The sequence below is a fragment of the Pollicipes pollicipes genome, unplaced genomic scaffold, assembly GCF_011947565.3.
Source record: "Pollicipes pollicipes isolate AB1234 unplaced genomic scaffold, Ppol_2.1 Scaffold_4219;HRSCAF=4965_pilon_pilon_pilon, whole genome shotgun sequence".
NCBI classification, from domain to species: domain Eukaryota; kingdom Metazoa; phylum Arthropoda; class Thecostraca; order Pollicipedomorpha; family Pollicipedidae; genus Pollicipes; species Pollicipes pollicipes.
The window spans coordinates 17,585,083-17,610,546 of NW_023596448.1; the positions used below are offsets into that span (position 1 = coordinate 17,585,083).

Genomic DNA, 25,464 nt, shown 5'->3' on the forward strand with positions numbered 1-25,464 from the left:
ACATGAATATGGCTGATATGAATGCAACTATGGCATATGTTTGATGACTATGAGTAATCCGGATGATGGCCGTCATTGATGGTGTGGTGATCATGCATAATCTTTTGAATGGTGGCGTATCCGACACGGTAAGATTCTGCCACCGTCGTCTGCCACCCCGTTTGTATCTGATATGGAATAATATGAATAAAATGAAACCAAATCAAACATGGAAAACCAAAAGTAAGCACCGGTGTGAGCCATGAAACCAATTTGAGGAACTTGACACACGCAACTCAAGCCAAACAAATCTCTCTCCCCGAACACACCAAACAACAATGTCCAGCCGAACACAACTTGGTGTCTTTTGCGGCGTGGAATGGGGTATGTGATAACAAAAGTGTTATCGCCATCCAGAGGAAACCGAAATGTGAGCGAATGGTGCCTGTCGTCCGTAGGAGACCTGCAGATAATGCAGTGGCATAGAAGTCATACGCACATAAACATAAGCACACTCAGAGTCCGCCAAAAACAACTTAGCGAGACATAGTTATTGAGGAGGGGGGGGGGGGGGGGAGATAAACTGATGTCACACTGGGACTTCTTACAAAACCCAATGAAATTCCTGCGTATCACTATCAATGTTTTCAGCTGCTTTACTCTTTCTAACGTGCTTGAAAAATAATGGCTGCAATACACCAATTGTTCAAAATACTTGTGTAATATATGTTATACAGAAGTTTGGAACTCCTTATTTAGGGACAAAAAATACACATAGTAGGCTAGTTGCATGGAGCTCTAAAGAAACGCCCACCTTATGCTATGGACATGACTTTGCCCTTATGGCGTCTAGCACAGTGGCTTTTCGAAACGCTCTTTGGCTTTGGGAAAACGGTATATCACGTGGTCTATAGTGCCCCACTGCGCTAAACTGCAACCAATAAGCTTTTTGACAAATGGCTTAATACGCACGCCCAAACACAAACGGTAGTTTGTATTGATGCCATTGCTACCAGAAGAGGTGATGCTTTGAAATGGAATGTTGCAGATTTGAAGATATTGGGCAGGCATCATATGTGAGGGGAAAACCTGCTTGGTAAATAGTGATAATATGATATATGGATGACATATCTCATAGTAAAATATAAGATAAGATATACATTATATATATATATATATATATATATATATATATATATATATATATATATATTACAACATATTATATAAGGACCTTAATTCGAATAACTTCGAAATCCACGGCTGAGTAGTGACATGACTCACTTGCACAAGATTGCCTACCATTTCGATACGACCACTAGCAAGACATTTTTCATCATTTTCGACAAGTTTTGCAACAAGCTTCTGTATGAAATTGTTATGCGTCCCTCTCTGAACTTATTTCAAGCATGTCTTGATAAACACTTAGTGAAGGGCGGGTTATTTTCTAGTAGGCTTAACTACCCCACGTAAAAGTCCAACGGTCGCTACAAGTGACGATGGTTGTGTTCAGCATTTCTGTTTTGTCCCAGTGCACTACCGGTGATGTGTTCCATGTACTTGTGATGTGGATTGGGTGCAATCTCCGTTTTGTGCGACGCTGCTCTGTGGTGTCATAGTTGATTCTTTAAGCAGCCCATAGCTATTCGTCGTAAGTTTATCTCTGCTCTGATGGTGCTTGATGGTACTAATGCATTTTATTTTTATGTTCAATCTAGTGTCCTTACTTCTAGTGTGAAAGTTTCCTGTTTAACAAGGATTTCATACAGTTCTTCGACCAGGAACGTTCTGCAGTGTATTTAGTTTTTATGGCAAATTTACAAACAATAGAGCATTGCAGTGTGTTGGTTAATCCAAGCTGGCAGGCCTCCACAGGCGCCAGCCTCTATTCACTCACGTTAAGGTATCATCTGGATGGAGATAGCAATGAACTCTGTCATCACATTGCTCGTTACACGCCGCAAAAGTAAGGTTAGGTTATATCTTGTCGGACATTGTTGGGCGTTGAGCTAGGACAAATGACCTGGTTGAGTTACATCTGTTTAGTTCTTCGAGTTGTTTTAATGACATAAATATGTACCATCCATTTGGTCTGATTTGTCCTTTATTCATATTCTTAACAATGAGATAAAGACGTGGTACATGACGCGATATTAGTGGTGCAAACTGTCGGCCAGGCATGCGCACTCAGCCCAACAGCACACGGGCGCCGGCTTATTAACAGCACACAGACCTGAAGTTGTGGTTTATCACGATTACGGAAGGCTGGTCGGTAACTGTTGGTGTCTGTCTGCCGCCATCAGTATATCAGTTAGGGATGCCTCGATCCCCAAAGCAGTTGCTGCCGGGTTGTGAACTTGCGGTGTTAGTACCAGGGCTTTTTGGAATAGCCGTAGCCACCGTGTTTGATGTCGTAGTCGACGTTGACCTTGCTGTAAGGCAGCTTCACATAATACCCGCCGCGGGTGCGGCCGCCGTAGTTGCTCTCGTACTTGCCCTGTGGAACGGCAGGTAGATCAGCTTTGAGGAGGCGATCAGCGTTGACGTTTATGCCGCGGTCTAGAAAAGACCGAAGAATAGTGAAATGTCGTCATTATGGTTCCGCTCCCTAACTAACACCAGCCAAACATGCATGGGGACCGAGTGGGAGCCGGGGACGCTTGGCGGATACTGACACTGGTGTTACGTTTCATTACACTGAATACAGGCCAGCATTTCCCGGGTCCGGTTGAGGGCTGGCATTGTCATCCCTCGCTCCGTTGCAGTACTGCTGGTGCTGGTTCAGTGCGGGCTGCCGGTGTCCTGTTACCAAATCCTTCTTTATCACTAGCGTGAGTGATATATTGTATTTCATGAGCCCTTCTTGGTAGCTAATTTAAGATCAATACGCCACAATGGAAGGTGACGCATGATATGAATATTCAGGCTACCTGTTGTTTCGTTTGTGTAATATATGTAAAGCATTTGCCTGATGGAAAATAGGAAATAGCCCGTGCGTATGCTCTTCCCTACGCTACGACAGTCTAGTTGCTATTCTCACCTGCTTGGCCCATTCCCAGGGGTAGTAGATGTCGTAGTTGTAGCGATAGTTGTTCTTGCCGTAGGGTTTGTAGCTGTAGTAGTCTGGATAATATCCTCCGTCGTACTTGCCATAGTAGCCTGACGGGCCGTATCTGCCCGGGTACTTGTACTGGTCGCGATAATAGCCGTCGTAGTCTGCGGCGGCACATGCCACCAAGCAAACAAGCACTAGGAGCTGGCGGAAAGGAAGTTGTGTCAGAGTTCAGGGCTTGTTGCTATACGCGCCACGAACTGTTGGAACAGTCCAGGGTAAAAAACATGAGGCGTTTCGTGAAAGGGACAATGTGCTTGGAAGTTTTGGAACGCTTTGAAGTGAAGTACGCCATGCGTGAATGATATGCATGGTCCAAGTTTTAGCAATCTGACTGGCAAAGCTACCACAGACTGGGATAGTTTCCTGACAACTAACTCGGATGCGTTGAAGACTGTTGCGTGCGTAGGCACATTGTCTCAATTTTGCATAACCATACCACGTTTTCGATTTTTTTTAGGGCCTTTGGAAACATCGAAGACTTCGCCGCTGTCAAGACGAATAAATCTCAGGATGTTGATGGGGCTGACAGCGTCATCATCACCCCCTTAAAGCAGTATACGTTCTTGGACACTCGTCCTGTTCATCCCCATGATCTCTGTATCCGTACTGCTTACCTTCATGGCTGCTGTCTTCCCGTTTGGTGTTCACCGGAGGAATAACGTCTCAGCCCTGCCGACCGGTGCCTTTATATTCCTCTACATCAGAGGCTTGCCAGCCAGGAATCTGGGGCGGCCAGCCCCAACATTTTGTCCTCATCGAGGGGCGTTCCACGCCTTGTACGGGACACGCCCATGTCGCGTGCTGTCGCGTGCTGTCGCGTGCTGGCGTCCCGGTTTCAGTTGTCTTCCCCACACCACGTTTTGCTTTGTTGCACAATGGGCTGTAGTTACACAACTTATTTCCTGCTTTCATGCTTATGACCCCTGCTGAGACACCAGTACGCATGCTTTTGGCGATCATTGGTCAAAGACATATACGGAACGCGAATGTCTGCGTTGAGCTTCTTGTAAGCAACTACACGAATGATATGAATGAAACTATGGGGTGTGTACCATGAATGCGACTAAACCGGATGACGAGCGTCAAGTATGATTTGATGATCACTCATGATCATCTGAATGGTGACGTATCCGATAGGGTAAGATTCCGCCACCGCCTTCATCGAAGCGGGAGCAGCGAGGAGCAAGCAGCGCAAGGGCAAACAGCGTGGTATGAGCTAGACCAGGTATAGATGAGTTAGACGCTCTCTTGGAGAGACGGGATCACGCGCATCCGTGTACCGCTTCTCGGATCTCTGGATCTCTGTTCGTGTGCTGTTTCCGGATCCTGTCGGAGATGACGGTCAATCGTCGTAGTTGGCCTGCAATTAATCACTTAAGGTCATAAGATATCCAATAGGTCGTCAAATTTGTCGCCGTTCATCCGAATGTAGCCGGATCCGACTCCCACATCTCACGCGCGAGTGTGTGGTTCTCACCACTCTGGTACCGAAGCAGTGGGATTGTACACACCCAGCACGCTCTTTTCACTTTTTTCTCTTTTTTTTTACTCTTTTCTTTTACATCTTTTCACTCCTCTCTGGTCTTTTTGGGGTCAAACGCATCACCCGCACCTTAGCTTAAAAACAAGTATAGCTCACTGCGCCAATGTTTTGCCGAAAACTGGAAACTTCCACATACCATCATCAGACCTGGTGTAACCAATGTTTGTTGGATGTCGTTTAACCAGTTCCTGATAATAACCTGTAGATCAATAATTTAGCACTGAACTCTGAACTCGTAATGGAGAAAAGCACCAGAAGTGGTGCAAAATTTGTCCGTTCCCTTAATCAACTGTGTTCGGCATTTTCAAATGCACCAAAACGCGCATGAGCATCATACACCGAGAAAGGCAGTGACACAAGCTCGTGGAGTGGGCTGGGGGAGGGGTTCGGGCTGGAGACCCCTGTCAAATAGGAAACTACACCGCTGATATAAATGAAACCATGTGATATGTTTGATGACTATAAATAATCCGGATGATGGCCGTCACTTATGGTTTGATGATCGCGGACGATGTTCTGAATGGTGGCGTATCCAATGCGGCAAGATTCCGCCACCACCTACATCGCAGTCCAAGCAGCGAGATATAAGCAGCGCAAGGGCAAGCAGCGTGGCATGAGTTGGACTAGCTAAATGAACTAGATGCTCTCTTGGGGACATGCCATCACGCATATTCGTGCGCTGCTTTACGGATCTCTTAATCTCTGCACATGTACTGCCTCCGGTTCCTTTCCGTGCTGACGGTCAATCGTCGTATTTACTATGTCTTGTAATTAATTATCGATGCCATTGTCAATGTTCAATGCCAGTGCTAGATTCTAAGAATGTTGGAGTCTCATCCTCCCGGGTACCTGTGTTCCGCGTATGCGTATTCACTTTCCGCGCTGAATGAATTCTAACAGGTTCACTAAATGTAAGCTCACAAAGCTCATGATCATACTTGCCATGTATCTCTAACCCATCGATTAGCGGACTACCTGACATGCCTAACAATTGGCGCACGCTGGTTCTATCTGTTCAGGATGATTGCGTTTCAACCGCTACGCATATATAGACTTGTAACCAACAAATCATCACGCTCCTCATGAAATTCCACGCTTTCGACCACCTGGGTTTATGCACGTACCCCCAACAATTTGTTCATACTTGCTACGAAGTCAGCCCCATGTCCCAGCAACCCATCTCTGCAGGGGTTCTCGCGTAAGGGTTTTCAACATCTACGCCGACTTTATTCTACTGGTTAGCCATTAGAATAAGCATGCTAATCATTTAAAGCTCAACATTGTATTCGACATTAAATTCTACTCAGTTGAGTTGCTTGGGATATGCACAAATTTCTCCATTATCGATGCAAAAGGATAAGAGATATCATCGAAGAGAGCCCCAATTCCCGGCCGCCGCATCTCGCATAATTATTTTTTGTACGTTTTCATTTCTTGTGTCGTCACATATTTATGGTTAGCAGCATAGCCTTGCAAATCACGCCATCATACTCGCAGTTAAATTCTCCGACATGGTCTCGCTGGTCATATATACCTCCCGGTAGCAGTTCGTTCACGTACGAATATATACGACGTTCCTGCCGACACCCAGCGTTATGCCCCACGTCTAGTGGCTGCGCCGCGTTGAAGTCTCAGCAGCAGTGACGTCACCGGTTTGTACAGGGGAGGAGAGTGGAAACCTGACCCTTATAAAAAATAATGCACCACATCCCCCTGCATGACCCACGGAAAACTGTAACCGGAACGCCGGCACACGACATGGGCGTGGCTCGTACAAGGTGCGGACCGCCTCCGCAAGGAAAAAAAGCTGCACCAGGCGTTGGATTGGCGAGGCGCGGATGAAGGGGGGTATAAAGGCACCGGGTGGCAGGGCTGAGACATTGTTCCTTCGGCAAACACCGAACGCCAAGACAACAGACAACCAGACATGAAGGTAAGCAATACGGACGGTCATGGAGCTTAACGATACGATTGTCCACGAACGTATAATACTTTAAGGAGGCGATGATCACGTTGTAAGCACCATGGAATACTGAAATTATAATTGCAATGGAGTTTTCCTATTTCCAAGCCGAATGAAAACAAACAAAAAGTTGGGTGATTATACAGAGGGTCTGACAAGTTATCAAGCCACGCATGAATCCCCGACACATCAGAATTGTTTGTCAAATCCGTCATAGAATGTCATAGAGTTCCAACTGTTTCATTGAAGTTAGTTTATCATACATCTTAGCGGCCGTCGTGCTCGAAACCGTAAAACTTTTCAGGCAAGGCCTTTGCGAAGTGGTATCTTCACGAAACGGCCCATGCTTCTCAAACTGAACATTTCCAGCAAACCGTGGTGCATTAACAGCAAACTCTTTAATCCGCCTGACGACACTTATCTGCCACCAGCTCCTAGTGCTTCTCTGCTTGGTGGCGTGTGCTGCCGCAGACTACGACGGCTATTATGACGACTATTACAAGTACCCGGGCAGCTACGGCCAGCCACGGTACTATGGCAAGTACGACGGAGGATATTATCCAGACTACTACAGCCACAAACCCTACGGCAAGAACAACTATCGCTACAACTACGACATCTACTACCCCTGGGAAAAGGCTTATCAGGTGAGAATAGCAGATTGACTGTCGCAACCTAAGAGCGGATTTACGCACGGACTATTTCTTGTTTTTCACAAAGCAAATGCTTTACATACATTACGTGAAGGAAACACCAGTCAGTGCCAAGTTCATACTTTGCGTCACCTTTCATTATGGCGTATTCATCCGAAACCAGCTGACAAGAATGATTTTTGAAGTAACCATTCAATAATTCCCTCATGCCAGTGCCAGAGAGGGACTTTGGTAGCAGGGCATCGGCAACCCGTGCTGAACCAACGCCAGCAGTAATGCAGCGTGGCGAGGGATGACAATGACAGCCCTCTACCGGTGCCGGGAAATGCTGGGCTGCATTAGGAATAATGAATCACAACGCCAGTGGCAGTATCCGCCAAGCGTTCCCATTTACAGGTTCCTATGCATGTTAGCCAGCATCAGTTAGGAAAAAATGGACCATTGTGATGACGACATTTCTAAATTGAGCTCCTTTTCAAACATCAATGTAAATATCAACGCCAACCACCTCCTGAAAGCTTACCCACCTGCCGTTCCACAGAGCAAGTACGAGAGCAACTACGGCGGCCGCACCCGCGGTGGGTATTATGTAAAGCTGCCGTACAGCAAGGTCAACGTCGACTACGACATCAAGCACGGTGGCTATGGCTATTCCAAAAAGCCCTGGTACTAACACCGCAAGTTCGATAATTCGGCAGCCATTTCATGGTGAATCCAAGCATCCCTCACTGATATAATGATGCCGACGGACAGAAGCAATAGTTACCGACCAGCCTACGGTAATCGTGACCAGCCACAACTCCAGGTCCCTCCGCTGTGAATGAGCCGGCACCCGTGTGCTTGGGTGCCGAGTGTGCGTGCGTGGCCGACAGCTTGCAGTGTTGATATTGCCTCACGTACCCCGCCTGTATCTGATGGTCAAAAACTTAGTAGTCCTGACACTGAATGAGTTTTGAGTTTTGGGCTGGGGCTGAATGAGTTTTGTCTTCGGTCTCTCCTACATCTGATGCGCTCTAGTATAAATTCATTTTGGTCTTGTTGGGCTTTTGATGATGTTCCGAAATATACTACGATTGGTCGTATCCATGTCGTTGCTTGTGTTCTGCGCACGAGCCATGCCACTCCTGAGGCATGGATATCCAATGCGTTTGTAAATTAAGGAACCACAATCTGTTTGGTATTTCAAATTTATCAACCCTGTCACACGCATGTTTTTGGAGGTAGGTAGTCAAAGACGTACACGGCACTAGTACGTCTCTGTTGAACTCGCTGTTTCTCTTAAACATACGTTTTCATCAAAGAAACCTTTAATTCGAGACTTCCAAAAGTCATCGTGCGACCTGATATAACGTAGCCAATGTGAGCGTTGTGAGGTCGTTTATCCAGTACCTCATAGCATCTAGAAGTCGATAACCTCAGTTATAGCTCTAGTTCTCTCTTGTGCGCTTCTGTTTGATCAGTTATTCCCAGTGCTTCCAAAGACACCGATGCACGTATGAACACCAGGCACCGCAAAAGCAGCGACGCAGTGCTTTACCTATTGTCATCTGTGCGTTTCGTCGTGTGAGCTTTGAGCTATGAAGATTTTCGCGTCAAGTTTAGGGTTATAGGGTTTTATAATGGATATGAGGCTTGGCGGAAATGGCAGCTTCCAAGAGCTGATCGATTTTAGATTACGTGGCAGTGAACGGGGGGAAATCGCCAATCTTTGGAGGAAGCACGGCGTAACCCATAGGGGGGGAGGGGGGGGAGGCTCTTCGTACTGCCGAAGGTCTCGAGGGCTGGTGCAAGACAGGTGGCAGCATGGGTGTTGGCTTGCATCCTTTAGTGAGAGCCCTGGCCCCCAAACATGCGCTACCTCCTCCCCTCAACGTTGGACTGGCCCGTATGTTTTTGACTGAAACGCTACACAAAGCGGAGATAAAATATGATCATCACACAAAGACTGCCCTCTGATTTTTCTGCCTAGTGACGTCGCCATGGAGGATGGCGCGGGACAACCTGATCCCCGCGACAGCAAAATTATTTCCTCGAAAGACGGGTAACGTTAGATAAATAGATTAAACCGCTTTATTTGTGGCGTGCTTTTTGCCAGCCAAACATAACCTCAGATGTTTATTGCCCAAAAATTAACATGAAATTGACGCCACTGATTCACTGGTTTCGTGGAGACTTTTATGCCGAGCGCCATTTGCTCTGCTACCCATGGGAGGCTACGAACCAAACATTGTTCTACTATCTTGAACCAACTATCTTTGCCTGCATGGTCTCATGAGAAAATCTATTCCGGTAACAGAATAATACTTTGGTGCGGCATCTTTACTTAAAAAAATATGTTCAGCAATGAAATAGCGCACACAATACACCAAAAATCTTCCTGGGACGTTTCGGCAGTAGCTGCGCGGTAGTCGTGGAAAGCAGTTCTCGGGTTGCCTGCTGTTTGGTATGGTGGGCTATGGATAAGATTTTCCACGAAATTTGGTTCCGTTATTTACTGCGTGTGTTGGCGATATTTCTCATGTTTTGAAGAAATTGATGGCTGATGTGTAAGGCTGACCGATTTCATGTCTGCTCCAGGTATGCATGCATATAGACCTCCAGCTCCTGGTCCGCTAACCTATATTGTTAGCGATTTTATTTGACCGATTTCCCTCCCTCCTTCAACTGCAAATTCTTTCGCACGCTCCTGCAAACGGAACTTATTCTGAATTATACACACCTTTACTCTCCAAGAGAGGAGGTGCGGGCTGTCTCATCAGCTGAATCCGGATACTACTCCCTGGTTAGACACGTTCAATGGCCCAGCCCACCCGTTTCTTTGATTAGGTACGTTTTAAACGGGCGTGGTTTACCAAAATAAGTTGGTTGGCTGGGCAATGAAAATATAACGGAGAGTACGGTGATGATATGCCAACGAATTGGTTTCTCCCCGAACTGGGCTCATTTTCTCACAAATCTGCAAACTGCAACCTTAGTTACTGCTTGGTGTCAAACCCCTGCAACTGAATAGGGGACCGCACTCCTAGTTGCAAGTAAATAGGAAGTAAAAAAGCAAACGTTGATTGCGAATGTATTCAACTGCCTGCCAAACGTCACGCAAAACACTACGCACGTGCGCGCTTAAAGCCACTGTTGACTCACCATCTGGACAGCGGAGCCGAGTGCATGTCACTGAGCTGGTTTGCGATAAATAAGCTGAATGAATTGGGAGAATCGTGAGCTTGTATTCACTGCCGATTTCATTAATCTTGGCACGCTTTCTTCCTTTCACACTTCAGAACCTCTTAACCTCTTGAGTATAAAATTTGGGGTCTAGCAACACCAGTCTGGAGTTTATCGAAACGGGTGCAGTTCGCACCGCAGAGGGGCGATGGTGGCATGGTGGTTAGTGGTTAGGGTGCTTATCTCTGAACTTTTCTATCCTGGGATAGAGTCCTAGCCACACCACTACCGCACCACACGCACCTAATGCCTGATACATGCGTAATAGAGACCTTCCGCCTCGAAATAGCCTGGTGAGACTGCGGTGTGGTTGTGCGGGGGTGTGCGCCCTCGCCCTCCCTGTCCTCCGAGCTCTTCATCTGATCGGGTGCCGTCACGTGACAGCGGGTCTCCCGATTCGCCGGGGGTCAAGAGTCGGCCGCTGAGGCGGCGGCAAGGAACCGACGCTCGCAGGTGCCAGTCGGTTTTTGGACGAGTACAGGCAGATACACGCTGCGTTCTTTTACAGAGACGTAAAGCCCCATTCAGTATTACAGTCCGTCCGATAAACAGACCGTCGCCCTTCAAATTTGCAGACAGTGCTTTCGCTCAATCACTGGATATATATGGGAAAATAATGTGCAATCGGTTGGACGCGGAGCTCGGACACACAGACCAGCCCAGAGGCTGTTCAGCTCGACGGTCCGGCCGGCATCCACGCCAGCGGCGGGCCGGCGGACAAGGCAGCCCGGCCGCCAAAAAAAGAACGCATTCACGCGCGCGCCCTCCCTCGCCCAAGAACCAAACCCCACCATACGTGCGCGAGGCCTGTCCATGGGGCAGCCCTTCCGCGGTCGAAACACTGCGAGCTCAGTCGCGCACGCCGCCATTTTTGCGTCAGAGCCCGAGGCCCCTGACTCGGTTTCCCTCGGTTAGCCGCGGTACACATCCCGGCGGACCAGACTTCCGGACGTGTTGGATATCTTGGGATCTCGCTCGTGCTTGACCGGAGCCGCCCCCCCCCCCCCTTTTCCTTGAAGGGCGCCGTAATGGAAGAGCCTCATGTCCTTCTGGAACCAGCACCGGACAGGGTCCCTCTGCCCGTTTTCTCTAAGGCCCTAATGCGTCGAACTGGGATCACTGTGCTATTCATTAAACCCGCTTGTCTTGAGACCTTTATGAAACGGCGAGTGGCCCCGGGTTGATCGAGGGTCAGCCATCACGGACAGAGAGCCTTCGGCGTCAGAGAGGGGATCAATGTATCATGTGTAACAGTAGCAACCGACTGGAAATCTGACAGGTACGGAAAGGTCCTTCAGCCCCAATTGAGAAATGCGTGGGGTCTCGAGTCTTGGCGGAAAACTCTATTGGGGTCTGGCTGTTGAAGAAGGGGGAGGGGTGTGGGCGGTGGGCGAGGGTTCCAAAAACCCCTTGGGAGGAGCTCTTTTTGGAGCCGTGATATCCGAGAAATGGCCATACTGAATGAGAAGAGCAAAAATATTACCCAATAAAGATTCTGACAATACCGTAGCAGCGTCTAGCAGCCCAAGAAGCCCTCTCTGGTAAACTCGTGGACTCTGGCCACTCAGTCGGGACATGCGGTTAAGTCATGCATCCTATTTCGCGCCAGGCGGTGGTCCAGAATCGGCCAAGATAACGGGACATTGTAGTTTAAGTCGATTGCATTTGTTATCGAAAATTAGCTTCAGTGCGTGTCCCGGCTCACTAACGACAGTCTCATGGCAGGGGAATGCGAATACACCTTCTAAAATGCTTATGTCTGAAAGCCACTGTCACACCAAAATGCTCACATGCATCAGAAATGTTTTCGTGATTAACTGTGACAAGTTATTTAGATGGCTCTTTCGGTGAAAATGACAGCATATCGCGCAGTTTTCTGTTTCTTGTGAAGATTGTGTAACCCCCAGAATATCTGGCCGAGTTATGACCAGAGCGACATAACGGGAGAGCCTTGGCACCGACAGACCGGAGTGCAAAAGTGTGGAGTCATGCAAGGTTACGCCCAGGAGATATGTGGTTGATAGTAACATCCCTTCTGCACGTGCGTTATATGTATGTTTAGGTACCTATGCTCGCTGTATGTCTTAACCATCGCCCTGATTCGCCGTTTTGGATAACAAGCAAGCAAATGTAGGCAATGAGCCCCAACCAGGAGCACGCTTGCTGAATAGGGGACGATAATGGGCCCCCGTGTGTCAATGGGTCTATTGTGCTGATCTGGGCCCTCCTAACACTGAAAGGATTCATGAGAAGTGTTAAAAGGGGGTTCTCATGTACAATGAGACAGTGGAGAGGCCTGCGCAAGGCAGGAACACCGGAACCGGACGAAGGATCACCTGCGCCATTTCAACCAGGGACAGCTAAGGTGAATTAGTGTCTCGATACCAGTTCTTGGACTTCCTGTGCCAGTGAATAGCCTGTTTGCATTAGCGAGGGGCCCTGCGCCGATCCGTTGCTGGATGTCTCAGTTAGAGGGAGGTAACCGCATCGAGGAGGGGACCGGTTGTGATGCATACTTATGAGGGTCTCCGTACGGTCATGGGGGCTATCACTAGACTGAAAGCCGCTGGGGACCCCAGATGGGACATAAAGTCCTTCAGCTGCTGACCAGAACGTTTTACCAATGCAATTTAGTTGGTTGACCAGTTGATTCTCTGAACGGGTTCAGCAGTTGTAGCATTACGAGCAAGAGAGATTACGCCATTGCGTCTTCCCATTGCGCCTTCCCGTAATCAGTCCCGACTACCAATCTAAAAATTGCGCTAGTGAAACACTCGACAAGGAGACACCTTTTACACACATAGCCATTGACTTCATAAAGCGTTGGAAAGTACCGATTTCGATACGTGGTCATTTCCACCCATCTGTTGACCACTGCCAGGTGTTGCTGCAAGGTTCCGTATGCTACAATGGTGTAACTACAACATTTTTGTTCGGACGTCTCACAGAGCACCTTACGGAGGGGACACCAAGGAATCACGTACAGCCCGACCACAACACTGTTCTCGCGCGCCCAGCGCCTACACAAAACACTGCAATTCTATGATCTACACACAAAACAATAAAACTCAACATTCTGGATGCACTACTCATTCATGATCACAAACGATTTCTAAGCAATGAAATGAATCAAACTACTGAATTATTGTTTTGGAGCAGAATCGCAAATAAATCAATTAGATAAGGAACACGACGATGATGAATGGCGCGGGTATGGGGTGATTGGCATGTAGTGTTGTGATTTGCTGTGTCGATTGCGTTATTCGCTGTGTGTGTGTGTGTTGATAATGATGTCCTCCGCACGGCTAAACAATTGTTTTTTGCTGCAAAGTCAAAACGACATCGAGCGCTGCCCAGTCAAAAATTTATTGATGGTTTGCATGCTCGTGTATTATGCTCTGATTTTAAGTATTTAATGCGCCGAAATGAAATGAAGAGCCAGATATATAGAAGAGTTAGTCAGCAGCCATATACCGTGCATGTTTTGCGAGCTTCGTGTGTCTGCCGTCATAAAGGTATATATATATATATATATATATATATATATATACGTATATATAGATGATTACTAAACGCTCTCTGTGATTCGGGTAAAAGCACCGGCCATCACTAACACGACACCATTTCGGAGTGATCGGCAGCAGTAAACTTCACGATAACTAAATCTCCACACATCTACACTGCAAAAATGCTAGAAAAATGGAGAAGGCATCTTACTTTGTGAGCTCCCTAGAGTTCAGGGTTCTATCCACCAAAAATCCCTGTATTCCGACCTTTGAGTTTTAATATTCTGATGTATGCAGTTTCTATACGGGAGCCCAGCTTACTGCGCACAGTTCTAGAATACTAGGCGTGCTTCGTACGCAAATCCATGGAGCTTGTTCATTTTTGACGGATCATGGTGGATCCTGTCATTTTAAGTCTAAGTACTTCGAAGAAAACATGGCAACATACACTTAAATTGGCTGTTAAATACCAACAAAATCAAGCATAAGCTTTATTTCTAGCTTTTACACGGTTAGCGGGGCAATTGATGAGATCAGCTGATGGCTGGGGACTGATGCAGAGTTTTGCTTTGTCCGTTGCAAGGGAATACAGAACATCCAATCCTTCGAAAAGTATTAAAACGTAACGTACAAGTAAAATAAACGTCACCAATTGAATAAACAACGGAAATAAGATGCACGACGTCGGCGGCGTGTAAAATTGTGTTCGGCAATGGCAAGTAGGAATTCACCGGCGTAACCCACATAGCCGCACATTCAGTCATCAGTCGGTAAGAAGTAAAGCCCCATTAAAAATGGTTAAGATTTAGATCCCCGTCAACGGCGTAGGCCCTCCTATAATATGGAAAAACCCGAGACTAATAATGACGGCACCTGGGCAATCGAAACTGCCGTGGCAGGTCAACAAAGAGGCTCCAGTGAACAGTGAATGGTCCTCATAACAAGTGAGAAGAACGTTACACCAATATGGTGGGACCCTTGAACGATCGGGAGCACCCCGGCAGGCTAACATATAGGGTCCGGCCGTAGTACAGGATCCCCTGAACAAAGGGCAATAACAGAAGATCAGTGTGCATGAATTAACGCCCCTATGTGTGGTCAAGAATGCCCGGGTAGGAAGACAGGGAGAGCTCCGACAAGTGAAGTGAAATGAAGGGTCTTCAGCAAATAAGTTCATACAAGACCTAAAACAAGAGCCATAGGTCAACAGAAAGGGCTCCTGAGCATGGAGTGCCTCGGAGCGCTACCTTATATGGGGCCCAACAACAGCACGGGGTCCTCCAAGCAAGTGGGAAAAACCCGATATCAACATGAAGGGCCCCTGAGCAACCGAGTGTACCCCGGCGTTTGGGGCCCAGGTAGCAGCGGCGGGGCGGGAGAGTTCGCTTACCCCGCGGGCACAGCGGTCCCTGCCGAGCCCGCGCCGCTCGCCATAACGCCGGCCGCGCCGCCGCCCGGCGTGTTTGCGCCCAGTCCGCCGGTGAGCTCCGGGGCGCGACCACGCCCAGGCAGGACGGGGCCACCAAACGTCATGGGTAATTTATAGTAACCATTCTTGACTGTACGCATCACGTGATCACCGGTAGAATTCCACGTTGACTGCCCCATTTGTTGACAAAAGAGGGAAATAGCGGCAAGATTCAAAGATGCTTCTGTAGTGCTATCTAGCGGCAGGAATCCAAACTAGCCTGGTTGCCATGGGTGCTGAGCGTTTGGAACACAAGACTTAACGACTCTGAACTTTGCGACTCTGGACGTTGCGTCCCTGGACCTCATCAGCGCTCCCAATGGGTACGGAATTGGAAGTTTTCTGGACGATATAAACACTGGACGCTGCGATCCCGGACTTTTTGATGGCTCCCGCGTGGAGGGGAATGACAATGACAGCCCTCTGCCGCTATAATAATCGTAACGCCAGTGCCAGTATCCGGCAAGTGTTCTCATTTCCAGGTTCCTATGCATGTTAGCCAGCATCAGCGAGGAAAAAATGAATCATTCTAATGACGTCATTTCTAAATTGAGCTCATTTTAGAAGATCATTGTGAATATCAACGCTGACCACTTCCTCAAAGTTGATCCCCCTGCCGTTCCACAGAGCAAGTACGAGAGCAACTACGGCCCCGCACCCGCGGCGGGTACCACGTGAAGCTGCCGTGCAGCAAGGTCAACAACGTCAAACACGGTGGTCATGGCTATAGCAAACAGCACTGGCAGAAACACCGGAAGTTTCACAAGTCGGCTGCAACTGTTCTCTTAGATCCAAATGTATGTCATTTTCATAACGATGGTGACAGACAGACGCCAACAGCCGCTGACAACACGGCCGTAATCGTGATTAGCCCCGCCTGCCCTGAATAAGACGAGTGCGTGCGCTTGCGTGGCTGATAGTTTGCACCACTGATATCTCGCCGTGTACCCCGTCTGTATCTGATATTGAAGAATATGAATAAAACGAAATCAAATCAAACATGGGAAAACAATAGTTAGTGCCGGTGTAAGCGATGAAACCAATTTGAGGAACTTGACATGCACAACTCAAACCAGACAAATCTGTCTTCTCGAACCCATCAGACAGCAATGTCCGGCCGAAGACAACCTGACGTCTTTTGCGGCGTGGAATGAGGGATGGGACAACAAAAGTCATTGTTATCACCATCCAGAGGATACCGAAAAGCGAGCGAATAGTGTCCGTCGTCTGCGGGAAACCTGCAGGCAATGCCGTGACAAAAATCACACACACATGAACACAAGCGCACTCAGTCTCCTCCAAAGACAACTTAGCGAGACATAGTTAGGGAGGGGGGGGGGGGGAATAACTGATACCACACTGGGACTTCTTGCAAAATGGAGATGGCAGCATTTTGACATGATATTCGTATTGAACAGGTCAAGGGCAGCGCACAGCAATGGAGCTGAAAAAACAAGAGTATTCATAATGTCCTGACTCAAGCGCTGCATTGTAATTTGGCGCGGTTGAAGGGAATGTTCCGCATTTGAAGATTCTGAGGCGAGGACCATACATGATGGAAAAACTCACTTGTTACTGTTGGCGTCCTTTTCAATCCTAAAGAATGCTCTAAACAACACGATTTGATTGTTTAGTACACACGCTCCTCATAAGGTAATCACTTGATTATGGCATGAAGAGCTTTTTATGACGTGAGAGTCGCTGTCAGACTGGTCGTGCGGGAATTTTCACGGCAGCAGACGTGTTGGCTTACTTGTACATCAACTCGTCGAGAGGTGGTTCGTTAATTGATAAGTGTGTACTGAAGCGAGGATCGTTATGAGCACATGTTTTAGCGTTTCTTGTGATATTCTCGTACAGTAGTCCATGATTTTATGTTTTTTCCTGGGGTTTCCATTCTTCTTTACAGCCATACTCTTAAGCTTGTTGAGTGTCAACCACACTTCTATTATAACTAGCACCATCACCCAGATGCCCCTTTGGTGTACCACAAAACGTGGTTTAGAAAGCTCATGTTGCAAAAAAATAGAAAAATGAAAAATGTGATGTAAGACCAATCCGGGCAGCTATTGGTACGTGGGCCTAACTCAATCGATTTTCGAAGCTATCCCGGTATTTATTAGAAAGCGGTTCAAATGTCTTCTCTGTCGAAAAATTCAGGATAATTTAAAAACGCGTGAGATTTTGCTGAGCAATTTTTAGGTGTTGACAGTTAATGAGTTCCAACCCTTGTGCCAACAAAATAATAACTATGAGACCACAACTGATCAAACGTCACAGCTATGAGGATGATATTCTATTTGCCGATTTTCTCACAAAAGCGCGAAGCCAAGTGGATGGACAAATGGACGTACAAGTCAAACGAAAGACGTAATTCACATTTAAAAAAGGGAAATGTGGGACAATCAGTCCATTCGTTATAGGCCTTGTCATGTTCCTTTAGAATTGCACCTTCAAATATTAACATGTCATATAACAAAAATATTTATAAAAAGTACGCTCACTTTGGTCTTCAGATTCAAAGCCATGAAAACATAAAAAGTGTCCTAGATACGACTACGAAGGACGCCTGTACCAAGTTTCAAACAATTACGTGGAAGGATGACTGAATTTTTGTTTAAAACGTATCGCAGCGCAAGTTGCCCATGCCTTGTGACCAGCTTCATAAAGAGAAATTGCTACTTACTTTGGACTGCTTACTTTAGTCATTTCGGCGTAACTCCGTAATTTGATACGCCGGTTTCATAAATGGCATCACTTCTACAAAGTAATTGCAACACGCCGAGATGAAATAATTTCGAGAGCGATACAAACGGCCGTTCCCGTGGTAACAGTGTTGTTGCTTTGGACCCGAGAGTTATGGATGCCTATAATGAATCCAGCAATATTGCTAAGGTAACATAAAAAAGGTGGTCATGTGTGGTCTAAGTCGATAATAAAATTGTGTTTGTGCGACGATTAATTCATAGACTTCAATCAATGTTCATTATGATCACTTTTATCACTCCCTGAAATGGAAACACCTTATAGATCTCGATATTGTTCCGCTACTAGCAGAAGTACATAAAGCTATTTGCGTTCCGTGCATTCATACTCAGAGCTTTCCTTCCTGTGCTACGCAGGAAGATATTATCCACATCAACGGCAACAGTGATAAACCCTACACTCGTTATGCGCGTATCTTTGACCTTGAGAGCAACATGACCATTGATGAGGCAGCTGAAAAGTGTGGTGCGTCTAGACCGTAGCACTTGACGATGGCCATCAGCAGGTTCCGCCGTCATCAGCTGCCGCGGGCTAGGGCTATGATTTAGGATACCAAGAACAATAAGCTGTGACGAAACGTTGGTAGCGGAGTTGGATTCGAAAACTAATCATCATGCCTTAATGGTGCGGCAATGGCCCGACCCAGTACTATTATTCGACGTCACTAGTCACGAGATCTAACCAGAGCATGAGATCTAACCAGAGCTTGCTTCAAAGAATGGCCTTAGATTGAAATACTTTCTTTAAGATGCGTCGTATGCTAAATAGAACTGTGCACGATGCGAGAAATGATATTCAACACTTTCTTTGTTTAGTTGTAAAACCTGACGTAAAGTACTGCTCCCACGTCCAAAATACCCTTTTCGCTCGATATTCAGATGAAATAGAGCGGGTCTTAAGACAAAGCACCAAACTGGTAACAGAGCTAAGTTGTGAATACTAAGGAAGATTAAAACCCCTTATTTCAAATCACTTCGAAATCGACGGCTAAGTAGTGACATGACTCACTTCCAAAAGATGACTCACGTTCTCGATAGGACCATTAGCAAGACACCTCTCACCATTTTTAGCAAGTTTTCAACAACCTTCTGATCGAAATTTCTGTGCGTCCATCTATGAACGTATTTAAGGCACGTCTTGATCGCCACTTTAGTGAAGAGCGCGTTCTTTTCCAGTAGGCTTAGCCGCCCCACGTTTAAGTCCAACGCTTGCGTAAGGAAACGATGCATGTGTTTGGCGTTTCAGTTTTGTCCCAGTGCACCACCGGTGCTGTGTTCCGTGTACTTGTCATGTGAAGTTGGTGCAATCTCCGTTTTGTACGACGTTGCTCTGTGGTGTCGTAGTTGCGTTTTTATGCAGCCCATAGCTTATTCGTCGCAAGTCTGCCTTTTCTCCGATGGTGCTTGTCTGCCTTTGAATTTGATGTCTAATCTAGTGCCAATACTTCTAGTGTGAAAGTCTCCTGTTCTATCAGGATTTCATGCAGTTCTTCGACCAGGAACTTTCTGCAGTGTATTCATTTTTCCTGCCAAATTTATAAACGATAGAACATTGCAATGCGTCGCTTAATCCAAGTTACCAGGCCTCCACAGGGGCCAGCCTCTATTCACTCACGTTTAGGCATCATGCGAATGGAGACATCATGTTTGGGTTGTTTTGCATATGCTTAGTTCTTCAGGCTGCTTGCATGACATATATATGTACCGTCCATTTGGTTTGATTGGTCTTTTATTCATATTCTTAACAGTCAGGTAAAGACATGGTACATGACGCGATATTAGTGGTGCAAACTGTCGGCCAGGCATGCGCACTCAGCCCACCAGCACACGGACGCCGGCTTATTCACAGCACACAAACCTGAAGTTATGGCTTATCACGATTACGGAAGGCTGGTCGGTAACTGTTGGTGTCTGTCCGCCGCCATCAGTATATCAGTTAGGGATACATCGATCCCCAAAGCAATTGCTGCCGAGTTATGGAACTTGTGGTGCTACCACCAGTACTGTTTGCCATTGCCGTGACCACCGTGTTTGGTGTCGTAGTCGACGTTGACCTTGCTGTACGGCAGCTTTACATAATACCCGCCGCGGGTGCGGCCACCGTAGTTGCTCTCGTACTTGCCCTGGGAACGGCAGGTAGATCAGCTTGGACCTTGGAACCGGGAACGCATGGCGGATACTGACACTGGTGTTGCGTTTTATTACACTAAATACAGGCCAACATTTCCCGGCGCCGGTAGAGGGCTGTCATTGTCATCCCTCGCCACGCTGCAGTACTGCTGGTGCTGGTTCAGTGCGGGCTGCCGGTGTTCTGGCACCAAATTCTTCTGTAGTACTAACATAAGGGAGTTATTGCATAAGCATGGCATGAGCCATTCTTACTAGCTAAATTGAGATGAATGCGCCACAATGGAAGGTGACGCATGGTGTGAATATTTAGGCGAACTGGTGTTTCCTTCGCGTAATATATGTAAAGCATTTGCCTCATGGAAAATAAGAAATAATCGGTGCGTACATTCTCCCCTAGGTTACGGCAGTCTAGCTGCAATTCTCACCTGCTTTGCCCACTCCCAGGGGTAGTAGATGTCGTAGTTGTAGCGATAGTTGTTCTTGCCGTATGGTTTGTAGCTGTAATAGTCTGGATAATATCCTCCGTCGTACTTGCCATAGTAGCCTGGCGGGCCGTATCTGCCCGGGTACTTGTACTGGCCGCCATAGTAGCCGTCGTAGTCTGCGGCAGCACACGCCACCAAGCAGAGAAGCACTAGGAGCTGATCGAAAGAAGGTTTTGTCAGACAAAGTTAAGGACTTGTTATACGCACCAAGAACTGTTGGAAGAGTCCAGCTTAAGAAATATGAGGCGTTCGTGAAAGAGACAGTGTCCTTGAAATGTGTTGCAGCGTTTTGAAGTGAAGTGACGCCATGCGTGAATGATATGCATGGTCCAAGTTTTCCCATTCTAATTGAAAAAGCTAAGGTATCACAGAAGCTACCACAAAGCTATCCGAGACTGTGATAGTTTCCTGGCAACCAACTCGCATGCGTTGAAGGCGTTTGCTGGCGCAGGCACATTGTCTCATCTTTGTATACCCATACCTTATTTTCTGTTTCCTACGCCCTTTGGAATTGTCGAAGATTTTTTTGCGGCTAGCGCGCCTTTGAGAAACTACTGTTGTCAAGACGGCGCAATCTCAGGATGTCGGTGGTGCTGACAGCATCATCACGGCCTCGTTAAAGCACGACACGTTCTTGGACAATCGTATCGTTAACCCCTATAGCCTCTGTACCCGCCCGTATTGCTTACCTTCATGTCTGTTGTCTCCACGCTTCGTTTTCGCCGGAAAAGCAGTGTCTCAGCCCTGCCGCCCTATACCTTTATATTCCCTGACATCAGCGGCTTGCCAGTCAGAGACCTGGGACGGCCGGCCGCAACATTTTTTCCTTGCGGAGGGGCGTTCCATGTCTTATCGCTCATTGACACGCCCGTGCCGCGTGCTGTTCCGGGTTCAGCTTTTTCCCCGCACCGCGTTTTGCTTTGTTGCACAATGGGCTGCTGCTACACGGCTTATTTCCTGCTTTTATGCTCATGTCCCCTCCTGGGACATGAGTATGTATGTCTTTGGCGATCAGTGTTCAGAGGCATACACTTTACTTGCACGTCAGCGTTGAACGTCTTGTAGTAAACTGCACCACTGACACCATTGGAACTATGTGATATGTTTGATGGGTATGAATGATCCGAATGACGGCCGCCATTTATGATTTGATTATCACAAATGATGTTATGAATGGTGGCGTATCCGAGACAGTGGGATACCGCCACCGCCTTCACCGATACGCAAGCAGCGAGCAACAAACAGTGAAAGGGCAAACAGCATGGTGTGAGCTGGGTGAGCTCGATGAGCTAGACACTCTCGTGGAAAGACAGGATCACGTATATCCGTGCACTGCTTCACGGATCTCTGGATCTCTGTTCGCGTACTGCCGATGCATCCTGTCGGAGGTGACGGTCAATCGTCGCAGTTATTATGTCCTGTACTTAATTACTATTAATGTCCTGTACTTAATTACTTAAGGTCACAATATATCCAATAGGTCGTCCAGTTCGTCGACAGGCATCCGAAAGTATCCGGATCCGACTCCTGCATCTCCCGCGCGAGTGTGTGGTACTCACCACTCTGGTACCGACGCAGTGGGATTGCACGCACCCGGCACGCTCGGTGGCGCACCGCTCACGCGGTCTGCGCAGACATAGACAGCAGTCGCAACAAGCTGGGACGGGCGGGATCTACAACTATTAATTATCCTTCAATTCTGTGCACTGAAAAACGCGCCAGAGCTTCTCGTTGAAGCTGCTGTCGGGTACGTCGCATGTAGCTACTGACAGACGTTGTTATAAAAAACGTCGAAAAGTGAAAAAACGAAAAAATACTGAGAAACGCATTGATAGAAGCGTAATCGTGAAAAAGGCGCATTCAAAAAGGTGAAATCATGACAGCGCGGGCTACAAAGCAAGGCTGATTTGCTTTTAGTGCGTTTGTATACTGCTTGTATTGTCATACCTACTTTTGTTTGTCTTGGTCTAATACAAATGTAATGCAAATGCATTTTGCCTTTTTTCTTACCTCAACGCTTTTTTGTCTAAAATATCAAAAAATGCGCCTTCAAAGTGAAATGACTGGGCAATTGTATTTATTTAAAAGCTATAATGGACCAATTTACCAGACACCCAAACGCGCTAAATGAACACCCAGGAGTGAACAATTCATTGCACATAAAGGACATAACTGGGGGAAGAAATTAACTGTATCACAAGTTGCATCCTGGAAAAAGTGCATGCTGTGGTCTTGGGCTCGTAACGTGGCTCGATAATGATAAATGTAAGCCATTCAAACTACAAACCCCATCAATTTACCTTATCCTGCCATTCCTAGCTTTAGGACATAATGGCACAGCAGCTTATACAGTGTTCATTTATTCTCCTTGGGTTTATGTAGCCCTGTTTAAGGGTTTATATAGCCTTGGTAAAAGGCATAGAGCGTAGTGTACCTTTCACGGTTGTAAATAATCTTGTGGTTCTACGGTGCCTGTTTGCAAGCTCTTTTGTTAGATGCCATCGAGCAATATTTTGCCCTTCAACATTGTTTACTCGTGTCCTAAGAACAACGTTGATCTTACTTGCTTCCTATTGCTGGGAGAGGAGGATGGCGGAAACAAGCCAACATTTATTAAGACGGTGTTTATAAATAAAAGTAATTACAAGTAAAATACTTGACAATTACATAATATCCCCTTTTGATGCACCTAATTATTAACCTAACCTACCTACAAAACAATATTTAAAATTTTAGTCGGACACTCTTCTTAGAGCGTTTAATAATGCGTAGATAAGATGTAAGAAAATACATTTTTTTGGGGGGGGAGAGTTTATGGAGATTAATGCCATGTCATATACTTCTCGTTCGCCGGGGCATCTGTCACCGATTAAGTTAGTTCCCGCTGATGTGAATGTATTTCTTCCCTCTTCTCTGGTCTTTTTGCGGCCAAACGTATCACTCTCACCTTAGCTTAAAAACCATTGTAGATCACTGCGCCAATGTTTTGCCGTAAACTCGAAACTTGCAAATGTCATCATCAGACCTGGTATGATTTAACCAATGTTTGTTGTATGTCGTTTAACCAGTTACTCACAACAACCTGTAGATCAATAATCTAGCACTGAACTCTGAACTCGTAATGCAGAGAAGCACGAGAAGTGATGCTAAATTTGTTCGTTCTCTGCGTCGACTGTGTGCGGCATTTTCAAATACACTAAAGCGCGTATGAACACCATACATCGAAAAGGTAGCGATACAAGCTCGTGGGGCGGGGTAGGGGAAGCGCTTAGGGTTGGAGGCCCCTGCTAAATAGGAAACTACACCGCTGATATAAATGAGACCATAGGATACGTTTGATGACTATAGATAATCGGATGATGGCCGTCATTCATGGTGTGACGATCACGGATGCTCTTCTGAATGGTGGCGTATCCGACACGGTAAGATTCCGCCACTGCCGTCAGCGAAGCGTAAGCAACGAGATATAAGCAGCGCAAGGGCATGCAGCGTGGCGTGAGCCGGACTAGCTGAATGAGCTAGTCGCTCTCTTGGGGAGATGGGATCACGCATATTTGTGCATTACTTCTCAGATCTTTTTATTTCTGTACGTGTACTGCTTCCGGAATTGTAATTAATTATCAATGCCAGTGCCAATGTTCAATGCCAGTGCTAGATTCTGAGAATGTTGGGGTCTCATCCTCCCGGGTACCTGTGTCCCACGTAGGCGCATTCACTTTCCGCGATGAATGAATTCTAACAGGTTTACTAAATGTTAGCTCAAAAAGCCCATGATCATGCTTGCCATTTAACTCTACCCCATTGGTTAGCTGACTACCTGACATGCCTAACAATTCGCGCGTGCTTGTTCTTTCTTTTTAGGATGATTGCTTGTCAACCGCTACGCATATATAAACTTGTAATCAACAAATCATTATGCTTCTCATAAAATTATACGCTTTCGTCCACCTGGCTATATGTACGGATCACCAACAATTTGTTCATAATCGCTACGAAATCAGTCCCACGTCCCAGCAACCCATCTCTGCAGGGGCTCTCGCATAAGGGTTTTCAACTTGTACGCCGGATTTTTCTAATGGTTAGTCGTTAGAATAAGCATGATAATTGTTTAAAGCACAGCATTGTATTCGACATGAAATCCTGGGCGATTGACTCGCTTGCGATATGCACCAGATTCTCCATTATCGATGAGAAGGGATAAGAGATATCATCGAAGAGAGCCCTGATTTCCTACCGTCCTATCTCGCATAATTATTTTGTGTACGTTTCATTTCTCGCGTCATTACATATTTATGGTTATCGACATAGCCTTGCAAATCACGCCATCATACCCGCCGTTAAATTCTCCGACATCGTCTCGGTGGCCATATGTACCTCTCGCAAACAGTTCGTTCATTGTATGTACGAATGTTGGAAAACCTCACTGAACACACACGTCCCAATCGGTTATTTCCCTGGCCAGCTCCTCACCCTCCTCTGGAGGGGCGTCTGAACGTTCGGGTGAGCCGCACGCGTGCTACCACAAAGTGTCTGACCGCCGCCGGCCACCTGCTCCCGCACAAAATGTCTGACCGCCGCCGGCCAGTCCTGCTCATCCACTGCACAATGATGTCCTGACCGCCGCCGGCCACCCTG

At 46.8% G+C, this 25,464-nt stretch overlaps 3 protein-coding genes across 3 annotated transcripts; 1 reads left to right on the forward strand and 2 right to left on the reverse strand.

Annotated features, from left to right (window-relative positions):
- Positions 1–1,785: 1,785 nt before the first annotated feature.
- On the reverse strand, positions 1,786–3,737 carry LOC119095443 (uncharacterized). Its single transcript, XM_037218269.1, has 3 exons — positions 3,709–3,737; positions 3,020–3,235; positions 1,786–2,476 (listed from the first exon to the last, which is right to left on the reverse strand). The coding sequence occupies exons 1-3, from the start codon at positions 3,712–3,714 to the stop codon at positions 2,345–2,347; spliced, it is 354 nt and encodes a 117-aa protein (XP_037074164.1). The 5' UTR covers positions 3,715–3,737; the 3' UTR covers positions 1,786–2,344.
- A 2,795-nt stretch (positions 3,738–6,532) lies between these two features.
- Positions 6,533–8,825, forward strand: LOC119095442 (uncharacterized). Its single transcript, XM_037218268.1, has 3 exons — positions 6,533–6,570; positions 7,032–7,247; positions 7,795–8,825. The coding sequence occupies exons 1-3, from the start codon at positions 6,565–6,567 to the stop codon at positions 7,924–7,926; spliced, it is 354 nt and encodes a 117-aa protein (XP_037074163.1). The 5' UTR covers positions 6,533–6,564; the 3' UTR covers positions 7,927–8,825.
- Positions 8,826–19,935: 11,110 nt separating this feature from the next.
- On the reverse strand, positions 19,936–21,543 carry LOC119095444 (uncharacterized). Its single transcript, XM_037218270.1, has 3 exons — positions 21,519–21,543; positions 20,770–20,985; positions 19,936–20,337 (listed from the first exon to the last, which is right to left on the reverse strand). The coding sequence occupies exons 1-3, from the start codon at positions 21,522–21,524 to the stop codon at positions 20,206–20,208; spliced, it is 354 nt and encodes a 117-aa protein (XP_037074165.1). The 5' UTR covers positions 21,525–21,543; the 3' UTR covers positions 19,936–20,205.
- Positions 21,544–25,464: the final 3,921 nt, after the last annotated feature.

Bases quoted from the DNA above. Each gene is read 5' to 3' on its own strand.
- LOC119095443 (XM_037218269.1), bottom strand. The intron at 2,477-3,019 runs GTGAGAATAGCA...GCCGTTCCACAG, and splicing joins CCTGGGAATGGGCCAAGCAG to GGCAAGTACGAGAGCAACTA.
- LOC119095442 (XM_037218268.1), top strand. The intron at 7,248-7,794 runs GTGAGAATAGCA...GCCGTTCCACAG, and splicing joins CCTGGGAAAAGGCTTATCAG to AGCAAGTACGAGAGCAACTA.
- LOC119095444 (XM_037218270.1), bottom strand. The intron at 20,338-20,769 runs GTGAGAATTGCA...TGCCGTTCCCAG, and splicing joins CCTGGGAGTGGGCAAAGCAG to GGCAAGTACGAGAGCAACTA.